Genomic DNA, 18,779 nt, shown 5'->3' with positions numbered 1-18,779 from the left:
AACCATTTGGTAACTATTGTTGAACCAACAAGTGCATACGTTTGCGTACGGTTAACAAACCTAGAAGCATGCATTGTAAAGTGTGTGTAACAAGATAAGTTTTCGATCTAACGGTTAAGAAATATTAGCTTGAATCTAAATCAGGTTTTCATCTAACGGTGGATATTGATTTTTTTGTTACCAAGGTAACTTGATTGCAAACCCTGATTTGAAAAACTATATAAAGGAGACATCTAGTATTGTGCAAAACTAATCCCCACACCTTAAGTGTGATACTAGTTTGCGTGCTAGAGTCGGTTCTCCTTTAACCTTTGGTTTTATTCTTCTAAAACTAGGTTAACGACTTAAATACTTCATTGGGATTGTGAAGCCATACTGATACTACTTTTATCGTAATTGTGTGATCTGATCTTGCATAATCTATCGTACGAGTACAGTCGGATTGATTGGCTTGAGATTGATATCTCTGATAGGCAAGATATAAAAAGTAATCACAAACATCTTCGTCTCATTGCTTGTGATTCCGCAACATCTTGTTTTGCTACCGTACGATTAAGATTGTTGTGAAGTGATTGATAAATCTAGGGTGTTCTTCGGGAATATAAGACCGGATTATCAATTGGTTCCTGTTCACCTTGATTATTATCAAAAGACGGAACAAAACCTTTTAGATTTTATCTGTGGGAGACAGATTGAACCTTTGATAGACTTGTTTGTGTGAGACAGATTTGTTTATTGTCAAAGCCTGCGATTTTGGGTCGTAGTAACTCTTAGTTGTGGGTGAGATCATCTAAGGGAATCAAGTGCACAGTATCCTGCTGGGATCAGAGGCGTAGGGAGTACAATTGTACCTTGGATCAGTGGGAGACTGATTTGGGTTCAACTACAGTCCAGTCCGAAGTTAGCTTGGAGTAAGCTAGAGTCTGTAGCGGCTTAATATAGCGTGTGTTCAATCTGGACTAGGTCCCGGGGTTTTTCTGCATTTTCGGTTTCCTCGTTAACAAAATTTCTGGTGTCTGTGTTATTTTAATTTCCGCATTATATTGTTTTATCTTTATAATTGAAATAATACAGGTTGTGCGTTAGATCATCAATTAGAGTAATCCAACCTTTGGTTGTTGATTGTCATTGATTGATCCTTGGATATTGGTCTTTGGTACCATCCAAGTTATTTTGTGCATTTGATTAGAATTCGCAGTTCCTGCTTGAGTAAATCAAATCAAGAGAGAGATATAAACTCGCTGATATATTTTTAATTGATTGAGTCTTGTTGATTTTCTTAAAAGTATATTCGAGTTTGTCCATACAGATTGTTAAGCGAAATATTGGGTGGTGTTGTTAGACCCCCGTTTTTTCAATTGGTATCAGAGCAGACAAACACGTTTAAGACCTTACAAGTCTGTGTTTGTAGAGATTTGACTCTATGGACAATAGTACTATCTTAATGAATGCACCACCAGATCCAGGGATTTTAGAATTCTCTTCCATGACCGATTTATTAAAATCTATGGAAGAAATTCTATCTAAACCTCCACCAGGTACAAAATCCCTTGAAATCTTTTCTGAAATTGAAAAGAAATTTGAAAGCCTGTCTTCTGATGTTGATGTGTTTCTCCAGAATGAGCAAGAATCTCTTTAAAGGCTAAACCAAGCTATGACAAATAATATTTATGTAGAGGTTGACATTAATTCAATTATCAATGAGAGCCGTGCTCTTATTCCAGGATCTTCTAGCCATAACCTGCAAGTCCTGGTCCAAGAGGAGTTTAAATCTCGATCACATGAATACCTCGTTATGAATAAATTTTGTCAGTACCCAATTCCTGATAATTGTTTTGAAGATAGTTTCAGAAAAAACTACTGTCAAGAACAATTTCTGATAGGATGGAAAAAGAGAAATCAGATCGTCAAATTAATTCTGATAATACTCTTTGATAGTTCTATAATGATTATGTTCTAGGATGGTCTCGGTACTTCAAGGTGTAAGAGCTGTTGGAAAGAAGCTCTCTCATGGTGCTATGATATGCAAACATTTTTTAGACTAATGGTCCTTGCTGTACCAAACACGTCCTTAGTTGACACAAGCAGTTCGCACACCTTGGTTCAGGAACCATCTCATGTACGAGTTCAGACACTCGAACGTGTCAAATTGGTTGATTGACATCTTAAAAAAAAAATTCTCTTTTTCTCGTTCACTTCACCTTCTTCTCCAGTACGAGAACTCAAAGAGAAAAAAACAACAGTTCGCATACTTCTGCCCTGTCGATTCCTCCTCTCAATCTTCTTTCCAATAGATTGTACCTTTGGAATCAGAAGAAGACACTGCTTCTTGGGTCAAAAGAGGTTTGTTCATCTAAGTTCGTGTTTATATTTCACCATTAGTACCAGTTCGCAAACCAAGTAAGTACCTTTACTTTCTCTTGAAGTTCTACTGCCATGGAACATAGAAGAAATATACGTGTAGGTAGCTCTAGCCAACAACCTAGAGACGAATCTTTTTTCGACCCAAGTATTGGTGCTAGTTTTGTTAACCCCACGGATCGTGAACTGTATTTAGAATTCATGAACAAAACACCCATTCGTGAACGGTTTTTTGACCCTTCAAAAATTAGTGTTCCTGAGTTGAATAATTTCTTCAATCATCACCACTGGGGAATCATCAACAGACCCTTAGGTATTGTTCACTATGAAACAGTTGCTCAGTTTTATGCAAACATTCACGGGGAAAATACTGATGACTACTCCTTCAAAACCATGGTAGGAGGTACTGTTATTACTGTGAACATGTCAACCATCTCATACTTACTTAATGTACCTATTGGAGGTGCTAGGTTCCCTCCACCTGAGTATGAGAGATTTTCCTTAGAAAACATGTCCAACATGTTGTTTGATCAAAACCTTGTTCGAAATGATGGTAAGGTTTACGTAAGAGGAGCCAGCCTACATCTCAAAGTTGCTACAAAACTCATTGTGGAAAATATGATGCCAAGTACTTGTGACAGCAATCGTTGGACCGGGGATCTTACTGAGTTCATTTACCTTATTGTTGAAAGAATACAACTTGATTTTTGTGGAATTATTATGAACTCTATGATTGGTGTTAGACACAGTGGTAGGAAACCTGGATTACCTTGTCTTATTTCAAGGATTTGTGCTAACTCCAATCTTCAGATGATTGGGTCCAATCTTGGAGGACTAGATGTGCTGAAGATGTCTAGTATTGAAAAGATGAGGCCTACTACTGTCAGAAACTTCCCAAGAAAACCATCTGTCTCAGCTGTTGACGAAATTGCTCTTCTCCAAGAAGAACTTGCCCAAGCAAGAGAAGAAAATGTTGTTCTCAGGGAGAAAGTTGAATATGATGGAGATGCTTTTCCAGAACTCTTGGAAAAATTTTATGAGATTGAAAGAGATCACTATGGTTTGAGTGATTAGTACCTGAACTTATTATGCTGTTTACTGTTTTTTTTTCTTTTCTTCTCTTGACGGTTTGAACTTATCTTAATACTTTATGGGTTGTATTAACTCTTATGTTTAGCTTTTGAATGTCTATATTTCAAATTAAAACTTTCTACATAAAATGCCCATATGTTGTCTAATGTTAACTCTTTCACCTGTCGATATGCAAATATTGATACAAGATCGATGAACTCTTGACAACAAATACAAAAGTTAAGCCAATATTGTCAAATATTTGATGGAAGATAGGTTAAAATCTTCTGTTTTCAAGGATTATGTCTATTAAATATCATTATGCAAATAGTGATGGAAAATAGAATGAATCCTTGTGTATTCCGCAGTATTGATCATCCCTGATCCATATTTTATGTATTACTGTGAGGCTCCGTAATGTATCTTATGTTGAGCACTATACAACCAAGTTGATTTTTATCTTAGGTGGTGTTCCGTGAGATATGTTATGTCGAGCATATTGAACTAAATTAATCATCTTGTTTGGTTATTTAGTTATTGCTCCGTAAGTTTTTCTCATGTCGAGCAAAACAAATAACAATTAAATTGATTACTTCTGTGATTAGTTTGATTGTGTATTCCAATTAGATTAATCATGGTTTCTCTTGTAATTAATCTAGTTGAGTATTTTTGTGTCTCCATAAGTTCTTTTATGTTGAGCATAATCAATTGAATTGATAACCTTTTGTCTTTAATTTGATTGTGTATTCTGATTAGATTAATCATGAGTTTACTTGTGATTAATTTGATTGAGTTTTTGGATATAGGAAATCATTCTCATGGTTTTTTGTGTCCAATAAAAATACTTCTTTTCTTTTGAAATTAAGGTCGCTCTTGTTGTTCCTTCGGGAATGACATCAAATGGGGGAGAGTTCTTTTGAACTTGTGCTTAATGGTCATATCTTGAGGGGTGTGCGGCTGTGGAATTTTAGAGGGGTTATCTTGTATCTTTTAACTCCTTGATGAATGCATTTAGCTTCGGCTTTATGATTGCATCTAAATTAGTTGGTATGTATTTTTTTCTTTTGTCATGAAATGTCTCTCTCAGAAATTTCATTATGATCCCGTTCTTGTACCTTTGCCAATTTTATTAATAAAAAGGGGGAGAATTAATATGTAGTTCACACTACAAATACATATATGGTTTTCGGATCATTGTGTAAGGGGGAGTGGTAGATGGAGTATTGACTAAGAGGGAGTGATACATATCACCATAGTATTATTGTTGAAGTTGTGATACAATTGAAATTTGACATTGTGTAATAATACTATGACACTGTATAACAATGATCGGGAACTATGTTTTCTCATTTTTGTATCTATAAAATCTTCAACAACGGTGATGCTAAACTTACAACCTTTGGAATGATTGGAGTACTTGGAAGTGACGAATATTTCGAGGAATGTTGAAGATTAGACATGTGGAATGTGAGCTAATAAAGTTTCTTTATCTTTTTTGTATTCCATACGTATTGATAGTTTTCTCACTAAAATTGACAAAGGGGAGATTGTTAGAGCATTGCTCGGTCGAACTCGCATGTGTTGCTATCTCAAGCATGTTTGTCAATGTTAGTGATCAAAACTATGAGTCTTGATTTCTAGTCTATTATAGCTAAGTCTCGGACTAGGATAGAAAGTGTAGTTGAGCTCAAGGATTTCATGGCGATTCATCATACAAGTAGAAGAACTACTCAAGGAACCGGTGGAACTTCTCGACAAAAAGGTATGTGAAGACTTGAACTTATCTATCACTCAAAAGTCTATCTACTTTATCTCCTACTCTTTGAGACAAGAAGTCGTATGCTATAATATAGACATTGATTATACACATTTGGTATTTCGAGCCGAGTATACCTAACCTATGTATATCTCGAAATATGAGTTGGTAAGCTTTTCGCTTTAACCAATTTTATCTTTACCATGTGACGAAAGTCATGATATGTTTCAATCATCTTGAAAATTTCTTTGACGAGAAATGATATAACAACTATATAACATCCTCTCAGAATGTCTCAATGATTGAAATGGGAGTTTAGATTACATAACCAATGGTGGACATAAGCATTGTTGTGGAAACACATTTATGTATAAGTCCTATTCCTTGAACCAAAGTTTGCGAACCTTGTTGATCAAGAGAACCGGAAGAATGGCGTGAGCTAAGTCCGCGAACTGCCGAAGTTCTCAAACCCGAGAATTTCTGCTGGAGTTAACAAACTACTTGCATTAAACTAAGTCCGCGAACTCAGTCCGCAAACCCAGTCCGCGGACCGACAAAGTTCTCATACCCGAGAATTTCTGATGGAGTTTGTAAACTCTACCCGGTAACTTAAGTCCGCGAACCTAGTATGCGAACTTGAGAAGGTTATATATCTGAAGATGATTTCTGAACTTAAACTTAAAAAGACTAAGGAATGCAGTTTGAAAACTGTGGCTATAAAATTTCATGAACCGATTCAAGTGAATCAAATCATCTTTGCTTCAATCGTGTCTTGTGCAGTACATGTGATTTCCTTGCAATTGAACAACTCTCTAACTAGCTCATTTGAAGTCATTTGAACTAGTTATGGTGAAGAATAACATGGTTGATGTGAAATGCTCATATGGCTAACCATTTGGTTAACTATTGTTGAACCAACAAGTGCATACGTTTGGGTACGGTTAACAAACCTAGAAGCGTGCATTGTCAAGTGTGTGTAACAAGCTAAGTTTTCGATCTAACGGTTGAGAAATATTAGCTTGAATCTAAATCAAGTTTTCATATAACGGTAGATATTGATTGCTTTGTTATCAAGGTAACTTGATTGCAAACCCTGATTTGAAAGAATATATAAAGGGTACATCTAGTATTGTGCAAAACTAATCCCCACACCTTATGTGTGATACTAGTTTGTGTGCTAGAGTCGGTTCTCCTTTAACCTTTGGTTTTCTTCTTCTAAAACCAGGTTAACGACTTAAAGGCTTCATTGGGATTGTGAAACCAGACCGGTACTACTTTTATCGTAGTTGTGTGATCTGATCTTGCATCTTCTATTGATCGAGTACAATTAGATTGATTGGCTTGAGATTGATATCTCTGATAGGCAAGATATAAAAAGTAATCACAAACATCTTCGTCTCATTGTTTATGATTCCGCAACATCTTGTTTTGCTACCATACAATTAAGATTGTTGTGAGTTGATTGATAACTCTAGGATGTTCTTCGGGAATATAAGACCAGATTATCAATTGGTTCATGTTCACCTTGATTATTATCAAAAGACGGAACAAAACCTTTTAGGGTTTATCTGTGGGAGACAGATTGATCCTTTGATAGACTTGTCTGTGTGAGACAGATTTGTTTATTGTCAAAGCCCGCGATTTTGGGTCGTCGCAACTCTTAGTTGTGGGTGAGATCAGCTAAGGGAATCAAGTGCGCAGTATCTTGGTGGGATCATAGGCGTAGGTAGTACAACTGTACCTTGGATCAGTGGGAGACTGATTGAGGTTCAACTACAGTCCAGTCCGAAGTTAGCTTGGAGTAGGCTAGTGTCTGTAGCGGCTTAATATAATGTGTGTTCAATCTGGACTAGGTCCCGGGGTTTTTATGCATTTGCGGTTTCCTCGTTAACAAAATTTCTGGTGTCTGTGTTATTTCAATCTCCACATTCTATTGTTTTATCTTTATAATTGAAATAATACATGTTATGATTTAGATCATCAATTAGAGTAATCCAACCTTTGGTTGTTGATTGTCATTGATTGATCCTATATTGGTCTTTGGTACCATCCAAGTTATTCCTTTCATTTGATTAGAACTCGCAGTTCCTGCTTGAGTAAATCAAATCAAGAGAGAGATATAAACTCGTTGATATACTTTTAATTGATTGAGTCTTGTTGATTCTCTTAAAAGTATAGTTGAGTTTGTCCATACAGATTGCTAAAAGAAATATTGGGTGGTAGTGTTAGACCCCCGCTTTTTCAGGATTGATTCAAAAGAATCAGTTCATGAACATTTTAGCCACGGTTTGCAAAGATTGCATTCCTTAATTTATAAGTGTATTTGTCCATGAGTATGAAATCATACTTAACCGATTTAAGAACATGAATTACTTAAGTTTGCAAACGGGTACGCGAACTTAAGTTCCGGACATTGATCACCAGCCGACAGTTTGCAAACGGGTACGCAATATTTAGCTCTAGACCTAATTCAGTTGAAATCATTTGCGAAAGGGTACGTAAACTTGGTTCCCGGACTTCAACAGTTAAATCAATTTGCGAATAGGTATGCAAACTTAAGTACCCTGACTTAAATAGTTGAATAAGTTTACGAACGGGTATGCAAACTTCCGGTCCTGAATTCCGTCAAAACAGTTCGTACACTAAGTACACAAACCGTAATGTATCCAGACATGGGTTTTAGCTCTTAACTCCCATTTCAATCATTGAAACATTATTAGAAGACGACAATAGCTGTCTCACACAAACTATTAGCTTATAAGCAATTTTCAAGTGATCGAATGATCAATACGAAACATTCCGAGCCTACATCAAATAACTGTCTCACACAAATCATGTAAAATGTTACTAGGTGATTTTCATATGATCATCTTTTGACTTTCGTCAAGAATAATGATGAACGTGGTTAAAGCAAAAAACTTACCAACACATATTTTGAGAAAGATATAGGCGAGTTAATCTCTGCTCGAAATATCAAATGTGTATAATGTAAAGTTTATATGGATATACGTCTTTTATCTCAATATGAGATAGAATAGAATAGACTTCTGAGTGATAGATGAGTTCAAGTCTCCACATACCTTTTGTTGATGAAGTTCCACAAGCTACCCTTAGTAGTTCTTCGTCTTCAATCGATGAACGCCATGAAGTCTAAAGCTCAACTACACATTCTATCCTAATCCGAGACATAGCTATAAGTATACTAGAAATCAAGACTTATAGTTTTGACAAATAAACCTTTCCTATTGATTAGATATGACTTATACTATTTCTAGGTTTTGCTATACTTGCGCTCATTTACATTTTTCATGGATTTTGAGACATTCATGAGTAACTAAACCTTTCCTATTGGTTAGAGATGTAATCCTAAATCTGAAGACATGTTTATAAATTGAAGTAATCATATTTTTTCATTCATAATCTCTCAGTATCACTTTTGTTCAACGATTAATAACATTTGTATGATTGATTGCTTGTTTGTTTAAGTCACGAATTAGATGAGCATGTTTCGATATCTATAGCTAAACTAGGGTTTGAGATAAGAAATTTTCAAAAGATCCTTGTTATAAGTAGCATACATATTTTTTAACGACGGGATGTTGCTATGCAATTATGTGTAGAAGCGTGACTTAGGTTAAATTTGTGCGGATCTTGCGCTGGATTGCTTAGAATAACCTCAACTCTCAAAGACCATTGATTTCATTGGGTTAATCTTGAGTGGCTTTTGCGCCAAGTTATTTGGTGAAAGGGATTCAATGAGTGGCTCTTGCACCTTTGATGATAATAAGAGTTTTGCCGGAGTAAGCCTGCGATATGATGCTTTAGGGTTATTGATATTGAGAAAAAAATGAATGTTGAGTATGATTCAGTTGATAACATGTTGGAAGATGGAAGATGAAACCTCTAACCAGTATTCTTTACCTTTGAAATTCTTATTAATTTAGATGTTTTAGTATAATTTAATTATAATCCCAACCAAACCCCCCTTGTTTACATAAGTAATCAAAAGAATCTGACAACCCATATCTTCCTGAGGAACGGACTTGTTCTTACTACTATACTCTAATCTATAATTGTGAAGTAGAGAATTTGAAAATAATTTTGCTTGTCTGACAACCGACCAGCCAGTTATGAACAAGAGAGCAATTAGACTCAACATAGGAATTATAACTTCCTAGCATGTACAAAGGTAGAGATTAAAGTTCACCAATTATTCCCTGGCGGTTATGTAATCAAGGAGATAAGCATATTCCTAGTGAACATCTTACAGAATCCTATAGCAGTATATTCAAAAAAGTGTAATCGTTGAGAGATCAATACTGTAATTCTCAAAATAGTTTACTCCTCTTTTGCAACAGTTAAGAGCTTAACCTATGAGAAAATATGATAGCAGAGAACAAACTCATAAAATAAGCAATGCATATATAATCCATGAAGATTAGGTATTGCGAGTCATCTTCCAACATGAAATTTAATAAAATAAACTTTACACATGCAAGATGAGAGTATTTGAAATAGCTAATGTAACACAGAAAAACTACTCCAAAAGCTAGTGTTCCTCCTTAAAAAATAAGAATAAATTCTTACGAAGAGTTAAATAGTAAAAAGATCAATGAATGAGCAAAGAAACATCTTCATCTTCATTCTTCGACTCAGTCCAAGAAGCTTGAATTTTCTCCATTTCATCCTTAATCTCGGGAAACTTAGTATCGAGTAAACACATTTGTTCTCGTATGCACTTTACCTTATTTTCTACCTTTTTAACCCCTTTTAGAATCTTCTATAGAAGTTTCAAGGAAGTAGGATCACAAGTAATGATAGATAATGGAGAAGGACTTCTTCTTCTTTTGAGATCATTATTCCTCATACAATTAAAGAAAGTTTTGAGAACGAGAGTATGAGTGCCAATGGAAGTTCCAATAGGATCAATGTCATGGTATTGAAAAATTCTCATGATAAGACAAGGAAATCCTAATTTATTGTCATAGAGTTTCATAGTAGCCATTTGAAGGATAACCCAACTACATTTATCAAGACCTTGAACTTCAATATCGAGAAAATAAACTAATTCGACAAATTCTCGACTCCAATGATCATGTTAAATAGTGGAAGGGAAAAAGTTTGAAATTCCATGTTTTACAAAAACTTTTAAATCCATGGAGAGATCCTTGGTAGGGAACTTTCAATTTTTCCAACTAATACTTCTTTCGCTAAGTTTATGAGAGATAGTTTCACATGATTTCTCTTCCCTTGAAAGTAAAGTCTCCCGTGGGAATACAAGTAATAGTAACAAAAAAATTTCATTTATCAAAAGGGGATGGATCGATTTTCATCTCATTCACGTCCAATCCAATTTGACGGATTTTAAATATGGCATTCGCATCAAATCTAGCATCCAATGGATGCTCAGATTGACAGATTGGATGTGGAAAATCCAATGATTTTATTTTATAATTAAAAATTTTAAATTGGAAAAATACATTAACAAAAATGACTTGAATACAATGACAAGTCAATGAAAATATAGTTGAATATGCATCTCAATCTCAAGCCCGAAATGTTTGGTGGAAAAAAATGAAGAGGAAATATATAGTGGACTATCAAAATAGTAAACTCACCCCATATTATATAAAAATATCATAAATATTTTTAATCTTATGGGTGCAGATGTCCAACAGATTTCTTAAACTGCACCCGTGCCCAATCCAAAATCCGCTGAATCTTAAAAACTGTATTCACATCCAACATTAATCTGTTTGGGCACTCATATAAAAAAATACGGTTGGTCCGGATTGAGTCCGCAGATTTCGAGCTAAATACTCACCCCTAGCTCTGGGAATGGCTTTTGCGAGCTAGATTTGTTTCTACCTATCACTTTCATTGGTGCAAACAAACCACATACAATACGAGATGGATTAATTTTGAATCCTGGGACTGTAGATTTTTGTTTTTTCGGTGCAAACAAACCACGTACAATACCATATAGATTAATTTGAATCTTGGGATTGTAGATTTATAAAAAAATACGGTTGGTCCGGATTGAGTCCGCAGATTTCGAGCTAAATACTCACCCCTAGCTCTGGGAATGGCTTTTGCGAGCTAGATTTGTTTCTACCAACCACTTTCATTGGTGCAAACAAACCACATACAATACGAGATGGATTAATTTTGAATCCTGGGACTGTAGATTTTTGTTTTTTCGGTGTAAACAAACCACGTACAATACCATATAGATTAATTTGAATCTTGGGATTGTAGATTTTTGTTTTTGATGGTTGCAAATGATTCAAATGTCGAAAAATAGAAAATAAAAAAGACCATAGTTTTTAGACTCGTAAGAATCATGATTCGGCCCGTATTACTAAGAAACGTAAAGATTCCTTCAAATATCTGATATTGAAATGAAAACAATAATGTAGTGTGGCCTAAAGGTTCGAGCCACTTACCTAAAGGTTATAAATTTGATAGATTCACCATTGCGCCACTCATATTTTCTGATTGTATTTTATTTATGTTAACATTTATACTAATTTTGGACAGTTCGTTCTAATGCACATTCGTAATTTTCATTTCCAACATACGTGTAGAGAAGACAATGAATCTAAGATTCATGAATCAATAAGCAATCCAATCCTCAAAAACTGAAAACGATTTATGCTAACCTTGGGAAAGATCATATCATGCAAATGTCAAAACTACCCTTATTTCATAAATGGCCCATGCTCACCCCTACGGGCCAGAGCACCCGTTTGGTCCTATTTGACTATTTCCGGCAGATCATGGTCCACGGGTTGGGTGAATATGCAGACTACAGTAGAACCCATTTCTGACAGATCATGGCCCATGGGTAATTGGGTGTACATGACGATAGGCAAGATTGCAGATTGGAAATTTCCTGTGGTCATCCACCTTCCATGTGTCCACACCACCCCATAACTCCCAACTATACACCTACTGTTTTCTCCTTTTTTTTATTTTCCTCTTTAACCGTGAGTGGGATAGCAACACAAACAAAGATTTCTGCTTTTTCTAGTGGAACTATTCTTTACATTTTCTTTATGACTCCAATAGGACTAGGCAATTGATTGGTTTAAGTCCCGCGATAACAAAGAGTTCCTTCATACTATTTTACTGCAATACCCTCCAAGGTTCGAGGTCAATAAGGTGCTGCTTTGCCAGTGTTGTTCGTGGATCGAACAATTGTTAGTTTTATTTAATCCATAAGCTGGGTAATTCCACCACTTCAATATCTCCCTTCAACACTATCAAGAAATCCATCTGGAACTTATGAGCATCCCCGTAAATTTTCCAGTTCCAACAAGCTCTTATTGCGCGAAATAAATACCGGAAAAGAAAAGGTAGATTAGATTTGCCCGGTGTAAGATCCTGAGCAATAAATTCACATAAACACTAATCCGCGTGATAATTCATTTGCATTCTCCCACACACTTTTGTTTCAACAAAAAAATATCCCCCGGAGAATGAAGGGTATTTTAGTAAAGTTCAATTTGCTTATTTAAAGGAAAACATTGAAAACCGTTTTCCAAAAAACCCTACACAGGTAACACAGCAGAGATACACCTCCTCTCCTTTTCTGCGTCTCCTTCTCCTCTGAACTTGCTTTGGAGATCTAACAGCAATGGCGTCCATCACTACAAATCTTAAAAACCCATTACCTTTACCATCTTCCTTCAATTCTTCGAAACCCCTTTTCTCCAAATCCAATCTTCTTTCAATCCCAACAAAATTCATTTCTTCTCGTCCTCTACATATCACAAACTCATCATCTAGAAACCAATCCAACAAACCCAAAGCTATAACCACTGAAACACCCATTTCCACCACCCACACCACCTCCGTATCTCCTCCTCCATTTGTATCTAGATACAAAGATGATGAACCAAGAAAAGGGGCTGATGTTCTCGTTGAAGCATTAGAACGCGAAGGAGTAACAAATGTTTTTGCATATCCAGGTGGTGCATCAATGGAGATACATCAAGCTTTAACTAGATCTTCAAGTATTAGAAATGTTCTACCTAGACACGAACAAGGTGGGATTTTTTCTGCTGAAGGTTATGCTCGTGCTTCTGGTTTACCTGGTGTCTGCATTGCTACTTCTGGCCCTGGTGCTACTAATCTTGTTAGCGGTCTTGCCGATGCATTACTCGACAGCATCCCAATTGTTGCTGTAACTGGTCAAGTACCTAGGAGGATGATTGGTACTGATGCATTTCAAGAAACTCCTATTGTTGAGGTAACAAGATCGATTACTAAACATAATTACCTCGTCCTTGATGTTGATGATATTCCTCGTGTTGTCAAAGAAGCATTTTTTCTAGCTACATCAGGCCGACCAGGTCCAGTACTTATTGATATCCCTAAAGATGTACAACAACAGCTTGTAGTGCCTAAATGGGATACCCCTATGAAATTACCTGGGTATATGTCTCGAGCACCAAAATCACCTGAACATAACCTATTAGAACAGGTTGTTAGGTTAATTTCTGAATCCAAGAAACCCGTTTTATATGTTGGTGGTGGGTGTATAAATTATAGTGAAGAATTGAGACGGTTTGTTGAGTTGACTGGAATTCCTGTTGCTAGTACATTGATGGGTTTGGGTGCTCATTCCTGTACTGATGTACTTTCTTTACAAATGCTTGGAATGCATGGAACCGTATATGCTAATTATGCGGTTGATAAAGCCGATTTGTTGCTTGCCTTTGGTGTTAGATTTGATGATCGTGTGACAGGAAAGATTGAAGCGTTCGCTAGCAGGTCGAAAATTGTTCACATTGATATTGATCCAGCTGAGATTGGAAAGAACAAACAACCTCATGTTTCTATCTGTGCGGATATGGGAGTGGCATTGAAGGGGTTGAATAAGTTGTTAGAAGAAAAGATGTCCAAACTTAAACTTGATTTCGTGTCTTGGAGAGAGGAGCTTATGGAACAGAAGAAGAATTACCCATTGAGTTTTAAGACTTTTGGAGAGGCAATTCCTCCTCAGTATGCGATTAAGGTTTTGGACGAATTAACAGAAGGGAAGGCTATTATTAGCACTGGTGTTGGGCAGCATCAGATGTGGGCTGCACAATGGTACAAGTATAGGGGACCTCGTCAATGGTTAACTTCTGCTGGATTAGGCGCTATGGGTTTTGGGTTACCTGCTGCAATTGGAGCTGCTGTTGCTAAACCTGAAGCTATTGTTGTAGACATTGATGGCGATGGAAGTTTTATGATGAATGTTCAGGAATTGGCAACAGTCAGGGTGGAGAATTTACCAGTCAAAATTCTTCTATTGAATAATCAGCATTTGGGTATGGTTGTTCAGTGGGAGGATCGGTTTTATAAGGCAAACAGGGCTCACACATATCTTGGAAATCCAGCAAAAGACTCTGAAATCTTCCCAGATATGTTAAAATTTGCTGAAGCATGTGATATTCCGGCTGCTCGTGTTACAAAAGTGAGTGAACTGAGGGCGGCCATTCAGAAGATGTTGGATACCCCTGGACCATATTTATTGGATGTCATAGTGCCACATCAAGAGCACGTGTTGCCTATGATTCCTGCTGGTGGTTCGTTTAATGAGGTGATCATCGAAGGTGATGGTAGAACGAAGTACTGATTTTCCTGCGATGATTGTACTGATACCTCTGTGCATATGTTGAAATTCAGGCCTGAAGCTAAAGGTGTGGGCTTGTTTTTGGTTTATTCAGTTAGCCTGTCAGCTTGTTAGGTCTTAGTTCTTTTTCAATAGCAGCATTAGATTAGTTGTTTGTTGTTCTATATTAAGCATGTCTCCCTAAATTATGTGTCATCAAGCTTGTTCACTATATGCAACTCCTACTTGCCCTGCTGCTCAACTTTAATGTCAAACTTTTTTAATAAAATAGAAGTTCCTTGTTAGTGATTGTGTTCATGATTGGATGTATTTCTGGTCTTGCCTGTGGTAATGGTCTCAGGAGAACGCGCTGGATGCTTTTGAAGCTTGCTGAGCATTTGTGCACTATTGAATAATAAAAAAGAGCTTTCGTTCCTGCTTTTTTTTTTTAAGTTTTAACACTGAACTTGAAACAACATTTTGCTGAGAATAAGAGGTTAGTTATGAATCTTGGTTCAATGCCTTATGAACAACATCAGCTAGAGACTAGAGTTACTGGAGGGTTAGGATATTGGGCTTGTAGCCATTGTACTCAACAACCAAAACCCCTTCCCTTGTGGTTCAGCTTGTTCTTTTTTTCATAGACCCACTAAGATAGCTCAGTCAGTTCCAGTTTTCACCATCTGGTACTGTGATGCTTTGTGTGTAAGAACTATCTATAAGATGAGTATTGTTGCCATGCCGCATGTTGCAAGCCACTGTCTCAGAACTAAGCCACTGTACAAAATCTAATACCAACTTCGTATAGTTGAGACCAAGTAGACTATAATTATGCAGATGTAATCAATTATATCTTAATCTGTAACAATAAACTGTATAAGCTCATCCCATAAGAAGGAAAATAGGGTTTATACTAAAATAGGTAAAAGTCTAATGTACTACAGACTGTTTATTATGGTGTTATTATTATGAGAGGAAAGTTTGGGAGGTAAAAGTTCTATGATTTGCCAAATCACTGATGTATTGTTTTTTTTTTGGATTTTCTTCTGAAACTCTTTGTTTCTTCTGATTATTAGTATGACTTTGCTTTTATGAAAGAATCTAATATTGTATGTCTTATTGCTGCTGCAGCTGCAGTGATCTTCATAGATTATCTGTCTGTGTGTCTTAGGAAGCATAATTGTTTGAGAGAAAGGGAGAGTGAGAACTGTTCAGTGCTCATTACACTGACTCTTGAGACTGTCATCGAGTCCTTTCCTCCTTGTGTCATCCAATATAAGTGTAGGGTTTACTGAGAGTTGAATGGATCTGCTAGTGAGAGAATAAAGTTAAGAAGATGAAGACAATTCAATCCCTGCAGTTTTCTAGTGAGTCTTGTCTTGACATTGACCACTCCATTACCTCCATTTGTATTGTTTTCATGTGTTATCTTGTGGACATAAAAAGTTCTGAATCAGGAGACTTAATCTTTCTGATTTCAGTCAGTCTCATTATGAACATCTCTTCCATTCTCAACGGGTTTCAACAGTACCTAGTTATCTACTGTCACTGTTGTAATTCAAACTTCTTGTTTCTGCCTATCTGGTTGGATTAGTATCAACTCTTTCACAAAAAGTTTGATCCAAGTTATTAGAATATCTGTACTCAAGATTTTCAGGGACTTATTTAAAATTTTGGTAACCTCTTGAAGAAATATAATTGCAGGGTCGTGGTGTTTTGGTTGCTGTTATTGAGTGAGCTCAAGATTTTATGTAAAACAATAAACACCAACTAGTTCAATTTGAGGATATTGGCAGGAACAGAAAATCTGAACAGAAACTAATCTAACCAGGACTACTCGGTCGTGTAATACATGGATCTCAGCAATAATTTGGATACTAAAACGACAGGTGAATTACTATCGTAGAAATCGTCGACGACAAGATTGACAAGTGATCTCCATGCAGGTAGAGTCAACCCTTCTAGTTGCCCTTTCCTTTAGTCTCTCTGCCTTTTCTACATCTTCTCTTGCTATCTGCCATATGTGCCTAGCTCTTGCAAATTCAGACTGTGCTACTTCCATCTCCCTTCTGGTCAGCTCCCTAACGCGTTCTGCATAAGCCATCTCTAGCTTGGCCAATCGAATTTGCTCCGCAGTTTGCCACTTTAAAGCATCAATAGTACTACTGAAGCCCAGGTGTTGATTATTAGTAGCGGTTGTCTTCTTTGTGTGATCACCTGGGTAGTGTAGGAAGGTGGGACTCATAAACTCCGACTGTGGTGGTGGTCGATTCGGATGAAGGCTAATGGACAATTGAAGGTCAAGAGAAGATGATAATGATGATACTGTTGAAGGAGGGGCATTAAAATGATGGTCGAGTACCGAAGACGACGATGATGCTGATCTCCATAATGTTGCAGTAGTAGTAACACACCTTGAAGTTGTAGTTGAAGAAGACATTGCTGGTCTTGGAGTTGGTAGGAGTTGAAGCTCTTTCCCCTTATAATGATGATGTTCTTCCTCCATGGGATATTAGAGAGGAACTTTATTGGACTATAAGTGATTTTAGATGTAGGGTTTGAACATGCAGTTTCATGACACTATACACCAAAGATCTTCTCTGTGCATATATATATCAAACACAAGGAACAAACAAACAAATAAATGACTGCAATGCCCATGAGATTTGAGGGGTCTGTATTATTTTTTTTACCGAGATTGTCTTTAGGGAGAAGAGTGGTGGGTAATTATCATATTCTCATGTGATTGAAAAAGAAAAAGATGAAAACTTCACGTTCTTCAGTTAGGCAATTGTCTAGGATGAGAAACTTTTGTTTCAGCTTCAATTATAAAAACATCATCCACTTACTACTCAGGCAACTAAGCACATTACTATGCTTAAAGTTATGCCACTTTTCCAACTTTTCTTCATAATTCAAATTTAGTGTTTCTAACTTCCAGCTGAGAATGGACGCAAATTAAGTGTTCATCTCGGCTGTAAGATCATCTCAGCTGACGACTTGTTGTGCACTGGCATTAGGAGTGAGTATTTGGCCCGGAATCCGCGGATTAGGTTCATCCAACGGTATTTTTACGGGTGTCTTGAATGTCAGTTAGTGGGCTGGAAGCGGATGAGATTTTTGAAATCTGACGAATTAGAGATTGGGTCCGGGTACAACCATAAAAAATCTGTTGGACATCCAGACCCGTTAAAAGTAGAGCATCTATGTAATTTAGGTTGATTATCTTTATAAAATTCGATTACTATTTCAACAATATTATTTTTAGACTTATGTTGGCTTTCACATAGTGATGTCTTTACCATTTCTGTTTGGTACAAATGCATAGTTTTAATCCTGCAATTCACATTCACGTACCTTAACAACTTAGTTTCATATATAACTTGGAATCAGAGTGCTGACCGAGTGACATTGCATTATGAATTTTGCCACAGACCACATGTTACCTTGCAACAAAGCCAAAACATGGTGTGATGTCTAATTGTTCTCTTAAGGGATTTAACTGCTTCTCTTCTCGTTCTTAATCGTCCATGATCAACTTATAAAAAAAACTCGTTAATTATCCGTATATAATCCGTCCATCCGTGCATTCATTGGCTGCTTGATTGAATGTGGATATCAAATTTGAAAATTCATAATGCATTGGATTGGATGCAAATGGGATGAAAACCGGTTCATACCGATCCATGGTCTCCCATAACTGGCACACACTAAAAATGTTAACTAACTAATTACGACTTTTTAAATGACATTATAATATCCCACAAATAGCATGACTTAATTGCGTGGGTTTCTTACTTTTGAAGCCACGTCTGTAAAATGAACTATTCGTTGGGGGAGAAGCATGTTAAAGGACTTCATGATGTTAAGGGGAGGGCATTTGGAATGGAATCCGCGGACTTGAAACGTCTCACCCATTTTCTTAGAACGCGCGATTGGGATTACTTATATTATTGGGGATAGAGAAAAAAGATAAAAACGGGATAT

The 18,779-nt window shown here is 36.5% G+C and overlaps 2 protein-coding genes across 2 annotated transcripts; one reads left to right on the top strand and one right to left on the bottom strand.

Annotated features, from left to right (window-relative positions):
* The first annotated feature begins 12,719 nt into the window (after positions 1-12,719).
* On the top strand, positions 12,720-15,228 carry LOC113276638 (acetolactate synthase 3, chloroplastic-like). Its single transcript, XM_026526263.1, has one exon. It carries the CDS (start codon positions 12,828-12,830, stop codon positions 14,814-14,816), a length of 1,989 nt encoding a protein of 662 aa, XP_026382048.1. The 5' UTR covers positions 12,720-12,827; the 3' UTR covers positions 14,817-15,228.
* A 1,309-nt stretch (positions 15,229-16,537) lies between these two features.
* On the bottom strand, positions 16,538-17,384 carry LOC113276637 (protein SHOOT GRAVITROPISM 5-like). The gene has a single exon (XM_026526262.1). The coding sequence runs from the start codon at positions 17,296-17,298 to the stop codon at positions 16,690-16,692; it is 609 nt and encodes a 202-aa protein (XP_026382047.1). The 5' UTR covers positions 17,299-17,384; the 3' UTR covers positions 16,538-16,689.
* Positions 17,385-18,779: the final 1,395 nt, after the last annotated feature.

This window comes from Papaver somniferum, chromosome 4, assembly GCF_003573695.1.
Source record: "Papaver somniferum cultivar HN1 chromosome 4, ASM357369v1, whole genome shotgun sequence".
Taxonomy (NCBI): Eukaryota; Viridiplantae; Streptophyta; class Magnoliopsida; order Ranunculales; family Papaveraceae; genus Papaver; species Papaver somniferum.
The sequence above is the reverse complement of the archived record's forward strand: the minus strand, read 5'-3'. Positions and strand labels throughout refer to the sequence as shown.

What these genes read in the sequence shown, in the direction of transcription:
- LOC113276638 (XM_026526263.1), top strand. Translation starts at nt 12,828, where the DNA reads ATGGCGTCCATCACTACAAATCTTAAAAACCCATTACCTTTACCATCT.
- LOC113276637 (XM_026526262.1), bottom strand. Translation starts at nt 17,298, where the DNA reads ATGGAGGAAGAACATCATCATTATAAGGGGAAAGAGCTTCAACTCCTA.